General features: G+C 41.0%; 1 protein-coding gene across 2 annotated transcripts in view; it reads left to right on the plus strand.

The window, feature by feature from the left end:
• CASTOR2 (cytosolic arginine sensor for mTORC1 subunit 2) overlaps positions 1–15,790 on the plus strand; it is a 76,666-nt gene that overhangs the window by 25,343 nt on the left and 35,533 nt on the right. Inside the window, exons 1-2 of one of the 2 annotated variants that reach the window (XM_063297419.1) lie at positions 1,414–1,884; positions 4,633–4,703. In XM_063297419.1, the coding sequence (XP_063153489.1) occupies positions 1,694–1,884; positions 4,633–4,703 (262 nt within the window). In that variant the 5' untranslated portion in view covers positions 1,414–1,693. Of the gene's footprint in view, positions 1–1,413; positions 1,885–4,632; positions 4,704–15,790 lie in introns of those variants that run through there. The other variant, XM_063297427.1, reaches the window with a different exon arrangement.

Consider the following 15,790-nt stretch of genomic DNA (forward strand, 5'->3'; position numbering starts at 1 on the left):
TGGTTTATATTCTACAAAGGGTCCTGCAATGAAATATTGTACAGGTAGTCCTCGTTTAGCAACCACAATTGGGACCGGCAACTCGGTCGTTAAGTGAAGTGGTCACTAAGTGAAACCACAACTGTGCTTATGATCTTACTTCAACTTTCCTTTGCTTTATAGACCTGCGAAGGTCATAAATGTGAGGATTGGTCGTAAAGTTACTTTTTCATCACCTTTGTAACTGCTAATGGTTGCTAAATGAGGGCTACCTGTAATGTGGAACTTTCCTTTTTAGAGTGTCCTTTTCCACAAAGTCAAATCCAGCTCCATCACCCCAACAGTGATTATTCCATAAACTTTAAGTAAACTCAAATTTTCACTGGTGTTTTGGAAAAGGAAACATGATTAGCCCATAAAGGAGGATTCCTCTAATTTTTATCGTTCTTAGGCAACAATGACACTTACTACTTCAGTGACATTAAAAGGTCACTTAAAAAGAAGCTTGCTATGCTGCATTTTAGGGACCTTCCACTCACTCTGTTGAACAGACACTAGATTTCTGCTCCAAAATCCTGCTCTGACAGCACCATCAACTGGGCAGTGTGCATAAATATGTTTTTTTTTTAATCCATTCAATTGAACATTAAAGGAAAGAGAGCATTCATTTTCTAGAGAAATTGGAAGGACCTGGGCTGTCTGAACATTTGTCACGCCACCCAGTGAATTGTGTAGTATGAAAAGGAAGAAAAGAATTTAAAATAGTTTTTAAACACTCACTGAAAGATGCATAATGCATTAGTAATTGCTGTCTGCTAATCTAAGATGTTATTACCCAGAATTAAGTAAAGAACAGTTTCCTGTGGTGTGCTGTCAATCCAGGTTTTAGAAATTGTGCATCCCTGCCCTTTCGGGTTAAAATTGTCAGCCTTCATTTGGATGTCTTCTACGCACAGTGCCATGGAAAATGGACAAAAGCTTTTTAAAAGATCATATACATTTTAATTTAAATATAATTAATATGATTGCTCTTCAGGAGTATATTTAATAATTTCTCTCATAGGCAACTTTTGCAGCTACCACTTGGTTGGTTCTTTCAGGCAGTCAAGATGACATACTACTCCATCTTCCTGTTGTTGTTTTTCCCACAACAGTCCTGTGAGGGAAGTTTAGCTGAGGGAGAATGACAGGTCCGAAGTTACAATAGGGCTTCCACAGATGAGGGGGGACTAAACCTGGGTCTCCCCACTCCTTGTCTAGCACCTTAATCACACCATACTGGCTCTTGGGTTGATTGAGAGCGCCTGGCCCAAAGTCAACCAATGAGCTTCCATGGCTGAGGGGGGACATGAACCTCTGTCTCTCTGATGCCAGTCCAACACCTTAACTACTATACCACTTGGCTTCTCAGGCTGTGCACCTCCAACTTAAAATGCTGTGCAAACCCAGTATGTGTCCTACATGTCAGACTTCATGTGAGCAACCTTGGAATTATCAGTAAAAGAAAAACAGACTTTGCAGCTCTGAGGTCTACTCCCTACTGAAGTAGAAGTCCAGATGTTAAAGTCAATACAGTCAGTCGTGCTAAGACTCAACGGCCATTATTGGTGAGCATGGGATGGTATAAATCCGAGACATCTTCATAAATTAGCCCTTGTTTCCAGGCTTAAAACAAAGTGTTGTTTCTGATCTTCTGTGTGACCCTCTCCTGAGGATGCGGGCAGAAGAAAGAAGAATGGTGGATACCACTAGCAAGTCAGATATCCCAAAAAGCAGATGCAAGAGAGCAGTGTGTGATGGTCCCCTTTTGCCGTACATTCCAGCAAAAGCAGTGGTGGCCTCCTATGCATGGAACCTTCTTAAACAGTGCAGTTTGCTTCTCAAGTACTTTCTTGGAAATCAAAGGTGCATATGAGCAAGCACGAAGGAAATTATGAAGTTTCCTAGATCTCTTCCATAGCTTGTAGTGTTTTTATTTAAGGATCGAAGCTACGTCTTCAGCTAGGATTTGTAATTGAAGGAATTCCTGACCTTCAGATGATAGCTGAGCTCATAGGTGAATGTATCCCTTTTCTTTCCTGCAAACTTTTCTTCCAATAGGGATCTAAAGTTTATCTGTGAATTAATCTCTCTCTCTCTCTCTCTCTCTCTCTCTCTCTCTCTCTCTCTCTCTCTCCCTCTCTCTCTCTCTCTCTTTGAGCATCTTCTGTAGCTAAACACTAGTTTCTCCTCCTCTGTTTGAAAACAGGAAATCCTTCCTTGCTGCAACTAAATCAACAGGCAGAGGAGAGGAAAATGGTGGTTAAGGCTGTGGAATTTATCTTCACTTAGTCTAGGGTAAATCCCATTCGGTACACTGGGTCCGGCTTCTGAGTAAACATGCTTCAAAAACATGCTCACTAAGCCAAAATCCACTGCTTGGAGAACATTGTGACCGTCACAGTCCTCTCCTTTCTTTCCAAAATGTAGAAAGAAGCTGCTTATGGAATGGGAATGCCCCACGCAAAAAAAAAACCCCACATGTAATTATTTATTTATTTGATGCAACAGAAGTGGTTAACTGCACCCTATTTAAAGTGCTGTCCAGTCCAAAGATCAAGAGCCCTAAAAAAAGCAGAACAGGAACCTTGGAATTTACCCTTCAACAGGGAGCTTGTGGGTGGTGATTCATTTTTTAAATGTGTTCCTGTTTTTACTCTGGTATTCTTTATGTTATTGCTGATTTTGTTTTGTACATTTATAAAGGATTGTAATATATGCTTTTATTAATAGTTTTAATCACTGATTTAATTTTCTGATGTTTATGGTAGACCAGCTTGAGATGTTTTTAATGGTAAGTGGTATAGAAATAAAATAAAATAAACAGCTAAATAGCAGACACTACAAAGAAATGCAGAAAATCCTAGGAGAGATCCACTTTTTTTATTATTATTATTATTTTGGTCATCCTGGCACAATAGCATCTAATCCAAGATTTCCATGATGCTTTCCCCAACTCATCATCTTGGCAATATTTTGTTTTGTTATGTCTGCTTGCTTTTATGACAGTTGTGTGGCCCAAGAGTGACTTCTTGCTGAACCTTGTGAAATGAGTTTCTGTGTCTTGCAGGAGCAATTGGGAAATTCTTAATCAGAAAAGCAAAGGGAAGGTTTTGCACAGTATTTACCAGGAGTGCAGAGGAAGAGAAGCAGTTGTGTATGGTGAGGGCAGATGTGGGGGCATCTTCTTTAATGGGGGACAGGAAATGATCCACCAGCAGTTCAGAGACCATTAGAGCTAATGATATCTGGGAGGTTCATGAGGTTCAGAGAACACCACAAAGATTAATCTCCACTTTTTAAAAATGAAAAATAAGAAAGAGCTTGCACATTCAGGAGAGTAGACATTACCTTCACCTTCATGTGAGGAACAGGTTGGCTTTTATGAATTCCTGAGCATGTGTAGAGTTCTGCAGTCAGTTCCCAAGAATGGCAACCAATGGAACAAGATGAAGTTTAGGTGTGTAGAAGAATGTGGGCAAGGTGTCGCCTTCACATAACCCTTTAAAAACATCCTATTAAGCCTTGCCATGCTGTCAAGTCCTTGCTAGCCCTGTGGAATGGATAGAATGGGTTTTCAACTGCATTTTATGATGAAGCTCATGGACCAGGATCAGGGTATCTTCGGCTATGGAAGTTCACCTGGTGACTGCGTCAGTCTGTATCTTTCAGTCCACCTACCTCAAAGGAATGTTATAGGGAATAATGGCAGGCAGGTGCCCTGTGTTCACCATCTTGAGCTCTTGGTGGGAGACAGCCCTTCATTTAAAAAGTGGATCATTTGCAGAAAATTTAATCTGCATTTGTTTTTGTTTTTTGTTTTTAATCAAGAGAGTTCGCAACTAAGTCTGAACTCAGTAAAATCACCTCTGAGTTGGACTAAACTCTGGGTGACTTACATGGACATATTCAGGCAGCTTTCTTGGCATGATAGAAGTGATTTGCTATTTCCTTCTTCCTGGGTATTTTTTTACTCCCCAAGCTAGCCCTGGATTTCCTGGTGGTGTCTCATCCAATACCAACCAAGCCTGACCCATCTTAAGTTTCTAGTTTAGCCAAATTCAACGAGCTTCTACCACCTACCTGGGTTTATCTGAATTACCATATTGCAAATTTTATGCAAATCTGACCTTGCTTTTTTCCATTCTGTTTCACCAATGCCATTATTCTCTTTTTAATAATGTGTAACTAGCTGGAATACACATGCTTAAATGTGTTCTTAAAGGTGCATTTGTAAGAAAATAATCTGTTGCAGAGTTACTTTAAAGTTAAGTGAACCTGATTCTTTTCCAAGGAAGCAGGCAATGGCAAACCACTTCTGAAATCTTGCCAAGAAAACTGCAGGGACTAGTTCAGGAGTCAAAACTGACTCAAAGGCACAGGCACACAAAAACCTTGCAGCCTGATGTTACACGAGCTTAGTCAGGACTGCGTCTCACTTCCTTTCTTGGAATTTACTCTCAGGTAAATGTCCATCACATGGAAGGCATAGGCTGTAACCCTGAGCTCATCTGCAAGAGGAAAGTTCCCACTGAGATCTATTTGGAAAGTCTGGTTTCTAATTAAGCTTGGTGGTTCACTGGGAGCTAAATTTCTTCTGCTTTTCTCTTCCAGGTGCAAATTTTTCAGCCTGACTGAGACACCTGAAGACTACACAGTCATAGTGGATGAAGAAGGCTTTCTAGGTGAGCTACTGCCTCCCCCCATACCATTCATTTCGTTAGCCTGCCCAGGAGGTTATAATACTATTTATATTATTCTACATTCCATCTTTCCCCAAACTGCTCCCCTTCAGTGGGTTCAACTGCTTTTTCAAACTGTCCCAACCAGCATGGTCAGTGCTCAAAGGTAATGGGAATAGTACTGCAATACATAGGAGGAGCACACCAACTTTCAAGCTCAATCCCCAAGCATGGATCATTTCAGTAGGCAAAATATGCCATGAATGCCGCAGTAGATGATTTAGGAAAACACCAACATTTTCAGTAGTATGAAAAATCATTAAGATAAGCCTTTAAGGAAGATCCCACCCCCCAAAAATCCAGACCAATAAGGCCATGCCATCCTTATTTGACAGAATGCTGATGGGCAGTGAGATGGAATATAGTATTCTGGAGGAGGGCAAGATGAGTTGACTGGCTAAGCAGTATAGCATTTTCTTTCAAATCCCACGTATCATTTCTGTCCTGGGTGGGCTCAGACAGATCAGAGAGACTCATAACTTTCAGGGGTGCTGCTCCACTGATAGCTGGATTTGAGAGTCTGTTTGTGATGTTGGGCTCTAGGGATCAGATGAGATTGTTGCTACTCTACCAACCTCCTTGCTGTGCAGCTGCTGGACACCACAGTGCAGCTGATATTTCCCTAGACTTTACGGTATTGAGGAATTTTAACCTGCCTTCTCTGGGCATGGAGTCAGAAGCAGCTTGGGAGTTCAAGCCCACTGTGGGAACTATGGACCTAACCCAGGTCACCAAGGGCTCCACACACATCAGATCTGGTTTTTATCTTGGGGCAATTACAGTGTGATCTGGAATGGGGGTGGGGCACTGTGACTCCCTTATCATAGACAGATTCCTCTTAGCCTTGGAGTTTTCTGTGGCTGCCCCCCACCTTAGGGAGGAAGGACCTGTTTAATTGGTCTGCCCCAAGAACCTGATGGACCTAGCTGGGTTTCAGAGGGAGCTTGGGGTTGTCCTGGTGTATGACTCAGTCAAGGTTTTGGTTGCTGCTTGAAATGAATGGGTGACAGTGGCCTTCAGTTGGATTCTCCCTATGTAGATTATTGCTATTCATGCATCCAGGGGAGTCTCCTGTTTTTTGGACGAGTGCCAGGAGATGAAACAGCAGAAAAGATCCTTAGAGCTCCACTGGCAGAAAAAGGAGAGTGAACCCAACCAAACACGGATAACAACCTTTGTTAAGGATTTTTGATTGATTATATGCCATCAGATCAGTGTTGACTCTTAGCAATCACAGAGATAGATTTTCTCCAAGACAATTTGGCACCATCCACATCCTTCAGGTCTCCCAACAGTGCACTCATCACCACTGTAACTGAATCCATCCACCTTGCCACTGGTCTTCCTTTTCTTCTATTTCCTTCCACTTTTCCAAGCATTACAGACTTCTCTAGAGAGCTGGTCTTCACATAATGTGCCCAAAATATGATATTTTGAGCCTGGACATTTGTGCCTTGAGTGAGAACTCTGGATTGATTTGTTCTAAGGTACATTTGTTTGTTTTCTTGGCTAGGATGATCACTAGATGGTAACAAAAAGTTCTATTATTATTACTTTTGTAAGCTTGTATGCCAGCAGACTCTCAATGACTTTGTATTTTTTGTATTTTTGTGTTATTGTTGTATTTTATTTTGTATTTATTTTGTATTTTTTTCTATCTCTTCTCTGCCGTCTAGTTAACATCCAGATGAAAGATTAGAACAGACTGTTTGCTTGGCCTTATGCATTCTGTAAATAAAGAAAGAATATAAAAAGAGGGGAGTTTAATTTGTACCAGAGTTGGAATCAATTTATTAATTACATGAATAGGTGACTACTATTGAAATATTACTCAGGACATAGATACTCTAAAGATGTTATCTTTAAACTTTCTATTTCAAAATTATCCATGGTGTATTATTTATTTATTTATTTATCACACTTCTTCACCGCCCATCTTGACAAGCGACACTGGGCAGTTTACAATCAATTAAGATAATAAAAGATTAAAATATCATAAAATCAGATCCATTATAAAAATATAAATATAAAATATAAATATAAAATATATCTCTTGGAAGGAGGACCACCGTATTGTATAGCTTTCATGAAGGCAGAGTTAGCCAAGAAGAAAGAAGCAGATCATTGGGTCTTTCCCACTGTAAGTGACAAAATTAGGAGACCTGTGATGAGGGCTAGAAACTTAGAAATCTGGAGACAAACTCTTCTGCTAATAATATATTTTTGTATATAGCTCTGTCTTAGAGAAAAAGCATCATGTAATGGAGCATATGAAATGGATGGCTACTACTGTTTCTGATTAGAATCAAGCTACATTTAGCAAACTAGAGGAAATAGATTTTTTTTTCCTTTCTACTTATGAATGTCAGGGAGAAATTATGTGGAAAATTCTTTAAACTAATGGCCTGAGAAATGCTCTGCTAAAGCTATTTTCTACCCCCTCTTCTAATTGCATCTTAAACATTAATAGCCTCAGCAGCCAGAGAGTCACCCTCACGCACGTGTCACAGTTCGCTTGGAGCAATTTATTTCCTGAGATAATGAACTGGATCAGGAGAAGTTGGAGGAGGAAGAGGTGGTGGTGCTGATCAGTTGGCTGTCCTGTAGGAATGAATCTGCTAGGCTTATAGGGAAATATATACCCAGATTAGAGTTTGGAGAAAACATTCTTGTCCAGCTTCAAATGAGGCTGGATTTGCTGCAATATATCTATGTGTTTATCCTTTATGATAGTTCTCTTCTCTCTTTTGAGTACGGTCTCTTCCTCTGGTTGACTCAAGAGATGGCAGTACCAAGCCATCCTTAGCTGATCTGGGAAGCTAAGCAGGGTCCACTTGGTTAGATGGAGGACCATCAAGGATTCCAGAACGGTAGGCTAGAATAGTGGCTTAAAAAGCATTGTTGGCTTCTCCAATCTGATGTCCTCAAGAAGTTATGGACTTTCATTGTTGGCCATGCTGACTGAGAAGTAATGGGAGTATAAGTTAGGGAAGATTTGCATAGTCATGGTTTAAGACAGCTTTCAGTCGCCATAATTTCCAGTCTGCATGATTTAAAAATTGTGTTTGGACCAAGTGAATAAGTGCTTCTTGTTAACTTCATTCGGTGTACACTAGCAAGGTATAGTGGCTCTAGCTCTAATAATGAAAGTCAAGGAGTGCAGTGGAAAAATTGAACTAAAGTTAAATATAAAGAAGACCAAATTAATGACATCAGGTCAGCTACTAGGCTTAGAATCGATAACAAAAATATTGAAATGGTGGATAGCTTCTGCTTTTTAGGATCAACTGTCAATAGTAAAGGAACCAGCAGTCAAGAAATTTGCTGCAGACTAGCACTTCATAGGGTAGCACTGAAGGCCTCGGAGAAGATATTTAGATGCCATGATATATCTATGTCTACAGAGATCAGAATCATGCAGGCAAGGGTTTTCCTTTTGACCCTCTATGGAAGCAAAAGTTGGACTTTGAAGAAGCAACATTTACGCTTCCAAACTTAGATGTTGGACAGGTCTCCTGAGAATACCGTGAATACCCAAGAAAACAAATGGATCATAGAACAAATCAACCCAGAGTTCTTATTCAATGCACAAATGACCAGGCTCAGATTATCATATTTTGGGTACATTATGCAAAAACCCAGCTTCCTTGAGATGGGTTTTTGCATAATGCTAGAAAAAGTGGAAGGAAAGAGAAAAAGAGGTGGATGGACTCATTTACAAAGGCAATGGGTACACCATTGGAAGACCTGAAAGACCAAGTTGAATCCTTCTGGAGAAAGCCTCTCTACTGTATGTGGTTGCTAAGAGTCAACACCAGCTTGATGGCACAATCAATCTTATCAGTGGTGGCTCTCATCATATTTTATGGTGAAGGCCATAGATTAGATTAGCCTTACTCACACAGACATTCTCTAGGTTTGCTGGAACTGCAATTCCAAGGATTCCCAGCTATTCCTAGTCTTAACACACCTATAACATGCCAGGTTAGGGACGGTTAAACTAAATCCCAAGTACCTTCTGTTACAGAATCTTAGATTTAATTCAGAAAAGGATCTGCTTGGACTGATGGAAAGTATTTGCTAGATCAGGGCAAAATAACTGTAATTATCATTTTTTAATTAAAATGTTAAACAAATTACCCATCATTTAAAAGATGGGGGGAAAACATACATTCTGCAAGTCCCTGCAATTTTTTTGGCAGGATTTCAGAAGTGGTTTGCTTTTGCCTTCTTCCTAGGGCTGAGAGCATGGAATTAGCCCAAGGTCTCCCAGCTGGCTTTGTGCCTAAGGCAGAACTAGAACTCACAGTTTACTGGTTTCTAGCCTGATGCCTTGACCACCACACCAAACTGGCTCTCTAGACATTCATTAGGCAATAAAAAAGAAATGTGGGCTTTCCTGAGGGCATGTAATAAAAACCCTGTTTGCCAGATTTGAGATAGCAAGCAGATCTGAAATAGAAGTGTGTGGGGAACTATTTTAATGGGCGCTCCTCCTTCCTATGGAACCTTGGGAACTGTAGTTCTGTGAGTGTATCTTCTCACGAAGACTTCTCAAATATATCACAGGTTTGCATTTGCTAACCTATTATAGAGAGATGCAAAACTGGAAATAATTGTCAGGGAGGCCAAGGATAGAGTGGGAATTTGGGAGTGCAGAAAACAATTTGGGGCAGTAGGTTATCAATCCTTGATGCAGATGCTTTCCCTCTGTAAAGACGACAAAGCTAATTTTCTGAGCAGTCTCCCATTCACTCATTGTCCAGTCCAAGAGCTGCCTAACGTTGGTAGATGCTGTGGAATGTCTCCATCCATGTTGAGGACCATGTGGACAAGTTCTCCCATCCCCACCATTGAAATGTAAATAGTATCTTCTCTCTATGGTTGGAAAATGGAGGGGCAGTGAGTATCTCCAAGCGGATAATGAGAAGTTTCTGATGTTTAGTGTCCTTTTAACAATGCATTTTTCTCCCTTGAGCTGGGAACTAGTGGTTAATCATTCAGAAATTTCACAGTTTGCAGAGGAGTGTCTGATGAATAGCATGTCTTTGTAATCTTTGTGCCTTGCAGGTGGTAGATTCTTTTTTAGTCAATTATATATATTAACTATTGAGGTACCATAAAATCCTAGTGAAGAATTTGCTTAGAGCAATAAAAATTGAGACATGCCTGATCTGCTACCACAATAAGTTTTTTTGTGGCCTTGACTCAGCTTGCCTTATGCCAGGGGCCGTGAGGAGCCTACAGGAGATTTTCAAGTCTTTTCCCCTAGGACCTTGTCTACTAAGTGTGCCATCTTTCATGGCTCAGAGTCAGAAATGCCTCTGGAGCATTCTGGAAAGTAAAAACGGCAGGACAAAGAAGTGGGTGGAGGACCAAAACTAAATTTGATTTATTTTAAGTGAGATAGAGTTAATACAATAAATGTTCATTTTCCATGCTTTCAATACATTTCATTTTTGTCACTTTGAGATGACAATTTGGAAGCAGTTTTTGGAAGGGATATATCCAAATTTTACCAGGGAGGGATGCTATTCTGTGATGACCCCTTCTTGTGGCACGCTACTCAAATATAGGTGCAGATATATGTGAGGAGAGAAGGAGTATCTTTGTATTTATTGTACAAAGTAATAATTGGCCCAAATTTGTGCTGGAGTGTGATTGTGACAGCAACTGGCTTAACTTCTGTGCTGGAGCGTGAATTTGATGTGTGGATTAGTCCTACCCTGATGTGATCTAGTTAAGCCTATGAAGAAATGGCTTATAATTTGAAGGGCTGAAAAGAGATGGAGGTACGTGATTATAGGGTGGATGGAGGTTCCAAAGCAAATTTCGGTCCAGGGAATTCTAATGCAAGATGAAAACATCTTTTCTCCTCTCTCTCCTTCCTTCCTTCACATCCACAAAGACTGTTATTCAGGGCCGGCGACCTTCCAGTGTCCTTAATGTGAAGAAATTACATTTGATGCAGATTCTATTTATTTCTCTGAGTCTTCTGTTTAAATTGAAACCTCCAACCTGAAAATAGTTGGCCTGCAATGGGATGGGGGATGAGCCCACCCACCTTCCTCTGCTGCGACTGATTAGTTTGGAGAAAGACTTGTTTACTATGGATACAAAGAGGAATCCTAAAGATAACTTGAACTTACTACCTCTTTGGATAAAGTAGTACTGGGCAGTAGGATCAATATAGGCTTTGTCTCCTTTTAAACATGGATTCCTGGGTTCCTTTCTTGCAATCTGGAATTACTTATTAATTTCTCCGATTAGATACCCAACTGCAGTATACTGAGCAGACTCATATCAGTTGATCTTCAAGCTTCCAGTAAATATAACTATGAATACTGCAGTTAGGGAGTCAAGCCATTCCCAGGGGGGAAAAGCTTCAGAATAAAACAGAGGCTTATTCTGCTCTGAAGTTCCACCTCCTTTTGACTCTGCAAGTCAGATCAAATGAGAAGCAGAAATGAGCAATAGTGGAGTAATTCTCTGAAAGCTGACCCTGAAGAGGTTTTGTTCTCGGTTATGATTTGGTCAAATTAATTATGAATCCCACAATCTCATTTTGTTGTTGTTGGGTTTTGCCATTTCCAAAAGCACATCATCGATTCTCTCACAAAATGACAATTATGAAAAGTTTGCCTATTCACCAGGTGGCTGCATAGCCAGTCATGAAATATCCATGTTTTGTGCTAGTGTGGTATGATGATTAGTGTCAAACTGAAACCAAGGAAACCCAGGGCTTAGCGGGCTCTTAGCCATGAAGCTCAGTAGAGGACTCTGGTTGGTACTGTGTCTCAGTCTAACCTATGTCACAGGAGATACCCCATGTGCTCCTCTTAAAGCTCCCAGACCAGACATTAATGTAAAACATATATACTGGGGTAATTCTTACCTCACTGGCCCCTTCTAGCCCCTAGATTGTGTTTAATCACCCCAGATTTTTTAAAAAAGAGACAAATAGAGTTTCAAAGCAAAACATTAGCATGTAGATCCCCAGCATTTTTATTTTCTAGGAATGTCTGTAGGGTTAAGAAGCTTCAGAAGCATTCCTGCATAATTGTGCTAAAGGCTAATGCTGCTTTGCAGCATGTTGGATACCCATTTAATTTTGTTGGTAACTCAATATTTTTTTTAAAAAAATAACTTTAAAGTCAGGGGGAACAGAGAACCTGGTGGCAGCCCAGGGAGATATCTAGAGATACATTGATATCTAGGGACATCCTTTCGGCATCTTTTAGTGGTCAAGGCCACATTTAACATTGCGTGACACTGGGTAATATCACACAGGGCTGGATGTTGAAATGTTCTTTGATTTTTAACAGCAGTCCTGGCCAGAGGAGGCTCTGGAAAAACAGAGATCTTGTTTCTGTCATTTCCTTTTTCCTGGAACCAAGTTAGTTGAGAGAGACAAGGATGATTTATGCTGTTATATAACAGCATGCAAGCTCACCCTTTCTTGGGTCTTTCTAAAGTGCTCTACCAGGCAGCATCCTCTATCCAGGATCAAGCAATGCCTGCCTTAATTTCTTTACCCCTGCAGAGCAGGCCACTGTGAAACATAGGCTTCCTCGGTGCTCCTTTCCACATTGCATCACTCCCCTCCATAATCAAAATATAAAATTTTAGTGAACTATTTCTTTTTAACATGGAACTCTTGCAAGTCCCCCAGAGCCCCCTCCAGAACTGTAATGGTTTGTGGGAATGACCTTGGGGAATGGGGGAAGAGCCACAGACCGGACAACAGTCAGACAGGCAGCAGCTGAATCCACAGAAGAAATGGGGGCATGGCAAACATCTCAGAAGGGACCCTCCCTAGTTTCTTGGACTGTAAAGGTGAGGGGGGAGAGATGTACTTTCAGACTGGCAAGATTCTGTTAATGCAACTTTACAAAGAGCTAGTACTTCTGGGTATGATTCTTGTCTGGACTACCTGCATGGCTGACAGACCACTCCTGGTGGAAGGACACAGGTTGCCTATTCCTGATACAGTCAATCCTATTAGTAGAATCCTCAAAGCTGCTGAAGGCTCTTCCCCACACTCTGGCAATCTGCTTTCCTCCCATTCTTGAGGGATGCTGCCCTCCCATGGCAGGGGTTAGGGGCAACAGCCAAGGCAGGGACTATTGATTAAATGTTTCTACCACGGCATAGAACTGAATACAAGCAAGGAGTGGGGAACTGGTCCAAGGGCACAGGGACTGGGAGTGGGAGTGGGAAACCCAAATGCTCAGAAATATATGTCCTTTGGAGTCAGCTACCTGGTTGGGGGGCCTGGGCTGAATTGCTGCCCCTGCTATTCTGTCCTGCTCCTTGCCAGGCTATGTAGCCATTCTAACTGGGGGCAGCTTCTACAGAAGTCAAAATCTGAGCTGGGATGGAGACGGGTGGCCTATACATGTCATAAATAAATCAGCCATTCAATCGGCATCCCAAGAAATGGAGAATATTGTTAGATAGAGCTAGGAGAATCTTGTCACCCTCTCAAATAATATCAGGGAATGTCTTCCTGTAAGGGAGACATATAAAGATAAGGCAGCTTTTAATTTTGTTTGAGTCCCCTCTTTTCCATTGGAAAGACTTCCAGAGTGGTATACAATTGTCTATTAACACCACTGACTAGCGTTGTGTTAATGTGGGAACCTGCCCCCTTACTTCATACTCTTGAGTGGGAATATCAACATCTTGGTAGATTTCCCACAAGATCGATATTCCCGTGGCTGCTGGGCAAGATCAGTTCTGTCTGGCAACCAAGGCAGACATGGAGCCTGTGGCTGGATAGGAAGGGACAATCTTGCAGCAGAGCCCTGTGGGTCACCTCCCTCAGGTTTCTCCTCCAAGTGAAACTGAATGAGCACATTGGAAGCCTTAATGAGTTTTCCAGTGGAAAACAGTAGTTTGTTGGAAGTAGGCAATTTTCCATACATGGGTACCAGAGTGGTAAGGGGATGGCAAACAGTGGAGCCAATCAGTCAGAGAATTACAGGGCATTTCCTGCCACATTTCTAGGCAAATCTCAGTATGTATACTACATTAGCAAAGTGCCAGCGTTGCTGATCGCACTGATTTCCCAGTTTGGCTCTGCTTCTGTCAACAGAACAGAGCCGTACAGTATCAGTGCAGTTAAAGAAATATCGAGACAATAAAATTAAAGTCCTCATAAAACTTCATAAGCATCAGAGAAGAATCAATAAGATAACCAGAAGGGTAAATGAAAAGAGTAGAGACATCATTCAAGTGATTTAAAAGCTGTAGAGAATAAACAGGTTGTGTGACTTGTTTCTACTCATTCAGGATCAAATCCCACCACCTTTGGTGGAGATTAAGTTCAGAAAAGATTGCAGTCTAAAACGGCATCTAAAAATCAGTGTTGTATGTCTGCTTGCAATGACATGGTAGTCGTTCTGAAATTCAAGAGTATATGACATGCAATCTCCAAAATTATCCTCCCAAGGAAAAGCGAGAAAGAGAGAGAGGGAGAGAGAAAGAGAGAGAGAATTTTTTTATATAAAAGAAAAGTAAATATGGCTAAATCTTACATCAACACAATTCACTATAATGCCCAATCTTCCTGGTAGTGTATGTCTTCCCTGAAGTTCTCTTTATTTATATTCAAAAGATCTAACATGCTAGTTTAAAAACCGCATCATAAAAACAGGCATTAAAAAAAACATCTGAAGACATCTGAAGCAACAAAATCTAATAGAATATTGCAATTGATTCAATGATGTGTGATTGCAATGTTATGCATGGTTATTTGAGAGTAAGCTCTGTGGAACTCAGCAGAGCACTGGATATGACCACATTGGTTTAACTTGTTGGAACAACAAACAGTATTAAGCCAATTGAAATGCAACCCTGAGCTTTTAATTAGAAACGTATTACTATTATTGTTGATTGCTATAAGTTATTGTAGACTGGAATAATTATTTGCCACCCAATATGGATCAGGGCGGCTCTAAATATTGTGAATGAACAAATACGAATAATCCTACAAAAAGTGTTGCATTGTAAACTCCAGTGAAGAATCACACCAGAGAAAAGAAAATGCACACAAGTGGGCACACACACACACACACACACCAAAAACTTGCTTTGCTATTTTCTCATTCTCTTCTCTTAGTTAACTTGAAATACTCACTCCCATCTTGTTCACTTGCCACAGCAAGGAGAGCTTGTCAATGGCCCTGGGAAATGATTTATTGCTCCTCTTTTAGAAAAAGCTCTGGAAGTTCATTCTGATAATTGCACAGTCCTCTGATGTCAGAGGCCACTGGCAAAAGTTTGGAGGGTAGATCTGAACGGAGTGGTAAGCTTATTTGTAGAAAGCAGCCCTTTTCAATATTACCGGAGAATGGAAGCTGGTGTTGAGGCCTGGTAAAAGAACTACACTTGTTGATGAAACCTTAATGCGGCATTACTGTATAAAGGTGAAATTTAATGTGGTTTTTGTTTTTAGATCACCAACACTGAAATAGCCACTTCTTGAAAGTGGATGCTTTCTCCATCTGATTTGCATTAAAATCTCAGGCATGGTTCTATGCCAATTAAATGTGCTCCAATTTACGCTGCTTCCCATGGGCATCTGGAGGGAGCCTGTTCCTCCTGCTAAATCTCTGTCTAATTCAAAAAGATGCCTGTTCTTTCATGGGCAGAAAGCTCTGGGTTGGTTTTCACAGAGCCCAAGCCTGCTAACAGGGCAGCATCAAGCTCTGTGCCAGGAAAGCACAGTTGTTCTGTTGAGCAGGGCTGTCCTTTGTCCTTTGACTGGTGTCAAAGTAGGGGGCAGCATGGAAAGGCAAGGGGCAGGACGAAAACTAAATTTTAATATAAGCACTGAATTAAATCAAGTACATCCAACATCAAGGCTCTCCATTTAATGCGCTTCTGTCACATGCAGAAGTGTGATTCAGCACTCGTTGCTCTGGGGACTGCAATTGAAGAATTCAGGAGCCACTCGTTGTTGTTTATTCGTTCAGTCGCTTCCGACTCTTCGTGACTTCATGGACCAGCCCACGCCAGAGCTTCCT

This window comes from Candoia aspera, chromosome 1, assembly GCF_035149785.1.
Source record: "Candoia aspera isolate rCanAsp1 chromosome 1, rCanAsp1.hap2, whole genome shotgun sequence".
Lineage (NCBI taxonomy): Eukaryota > Metazoa > Chordata > Lepidosauria > Squamata > Boidae > Candoia > Candoia aspera.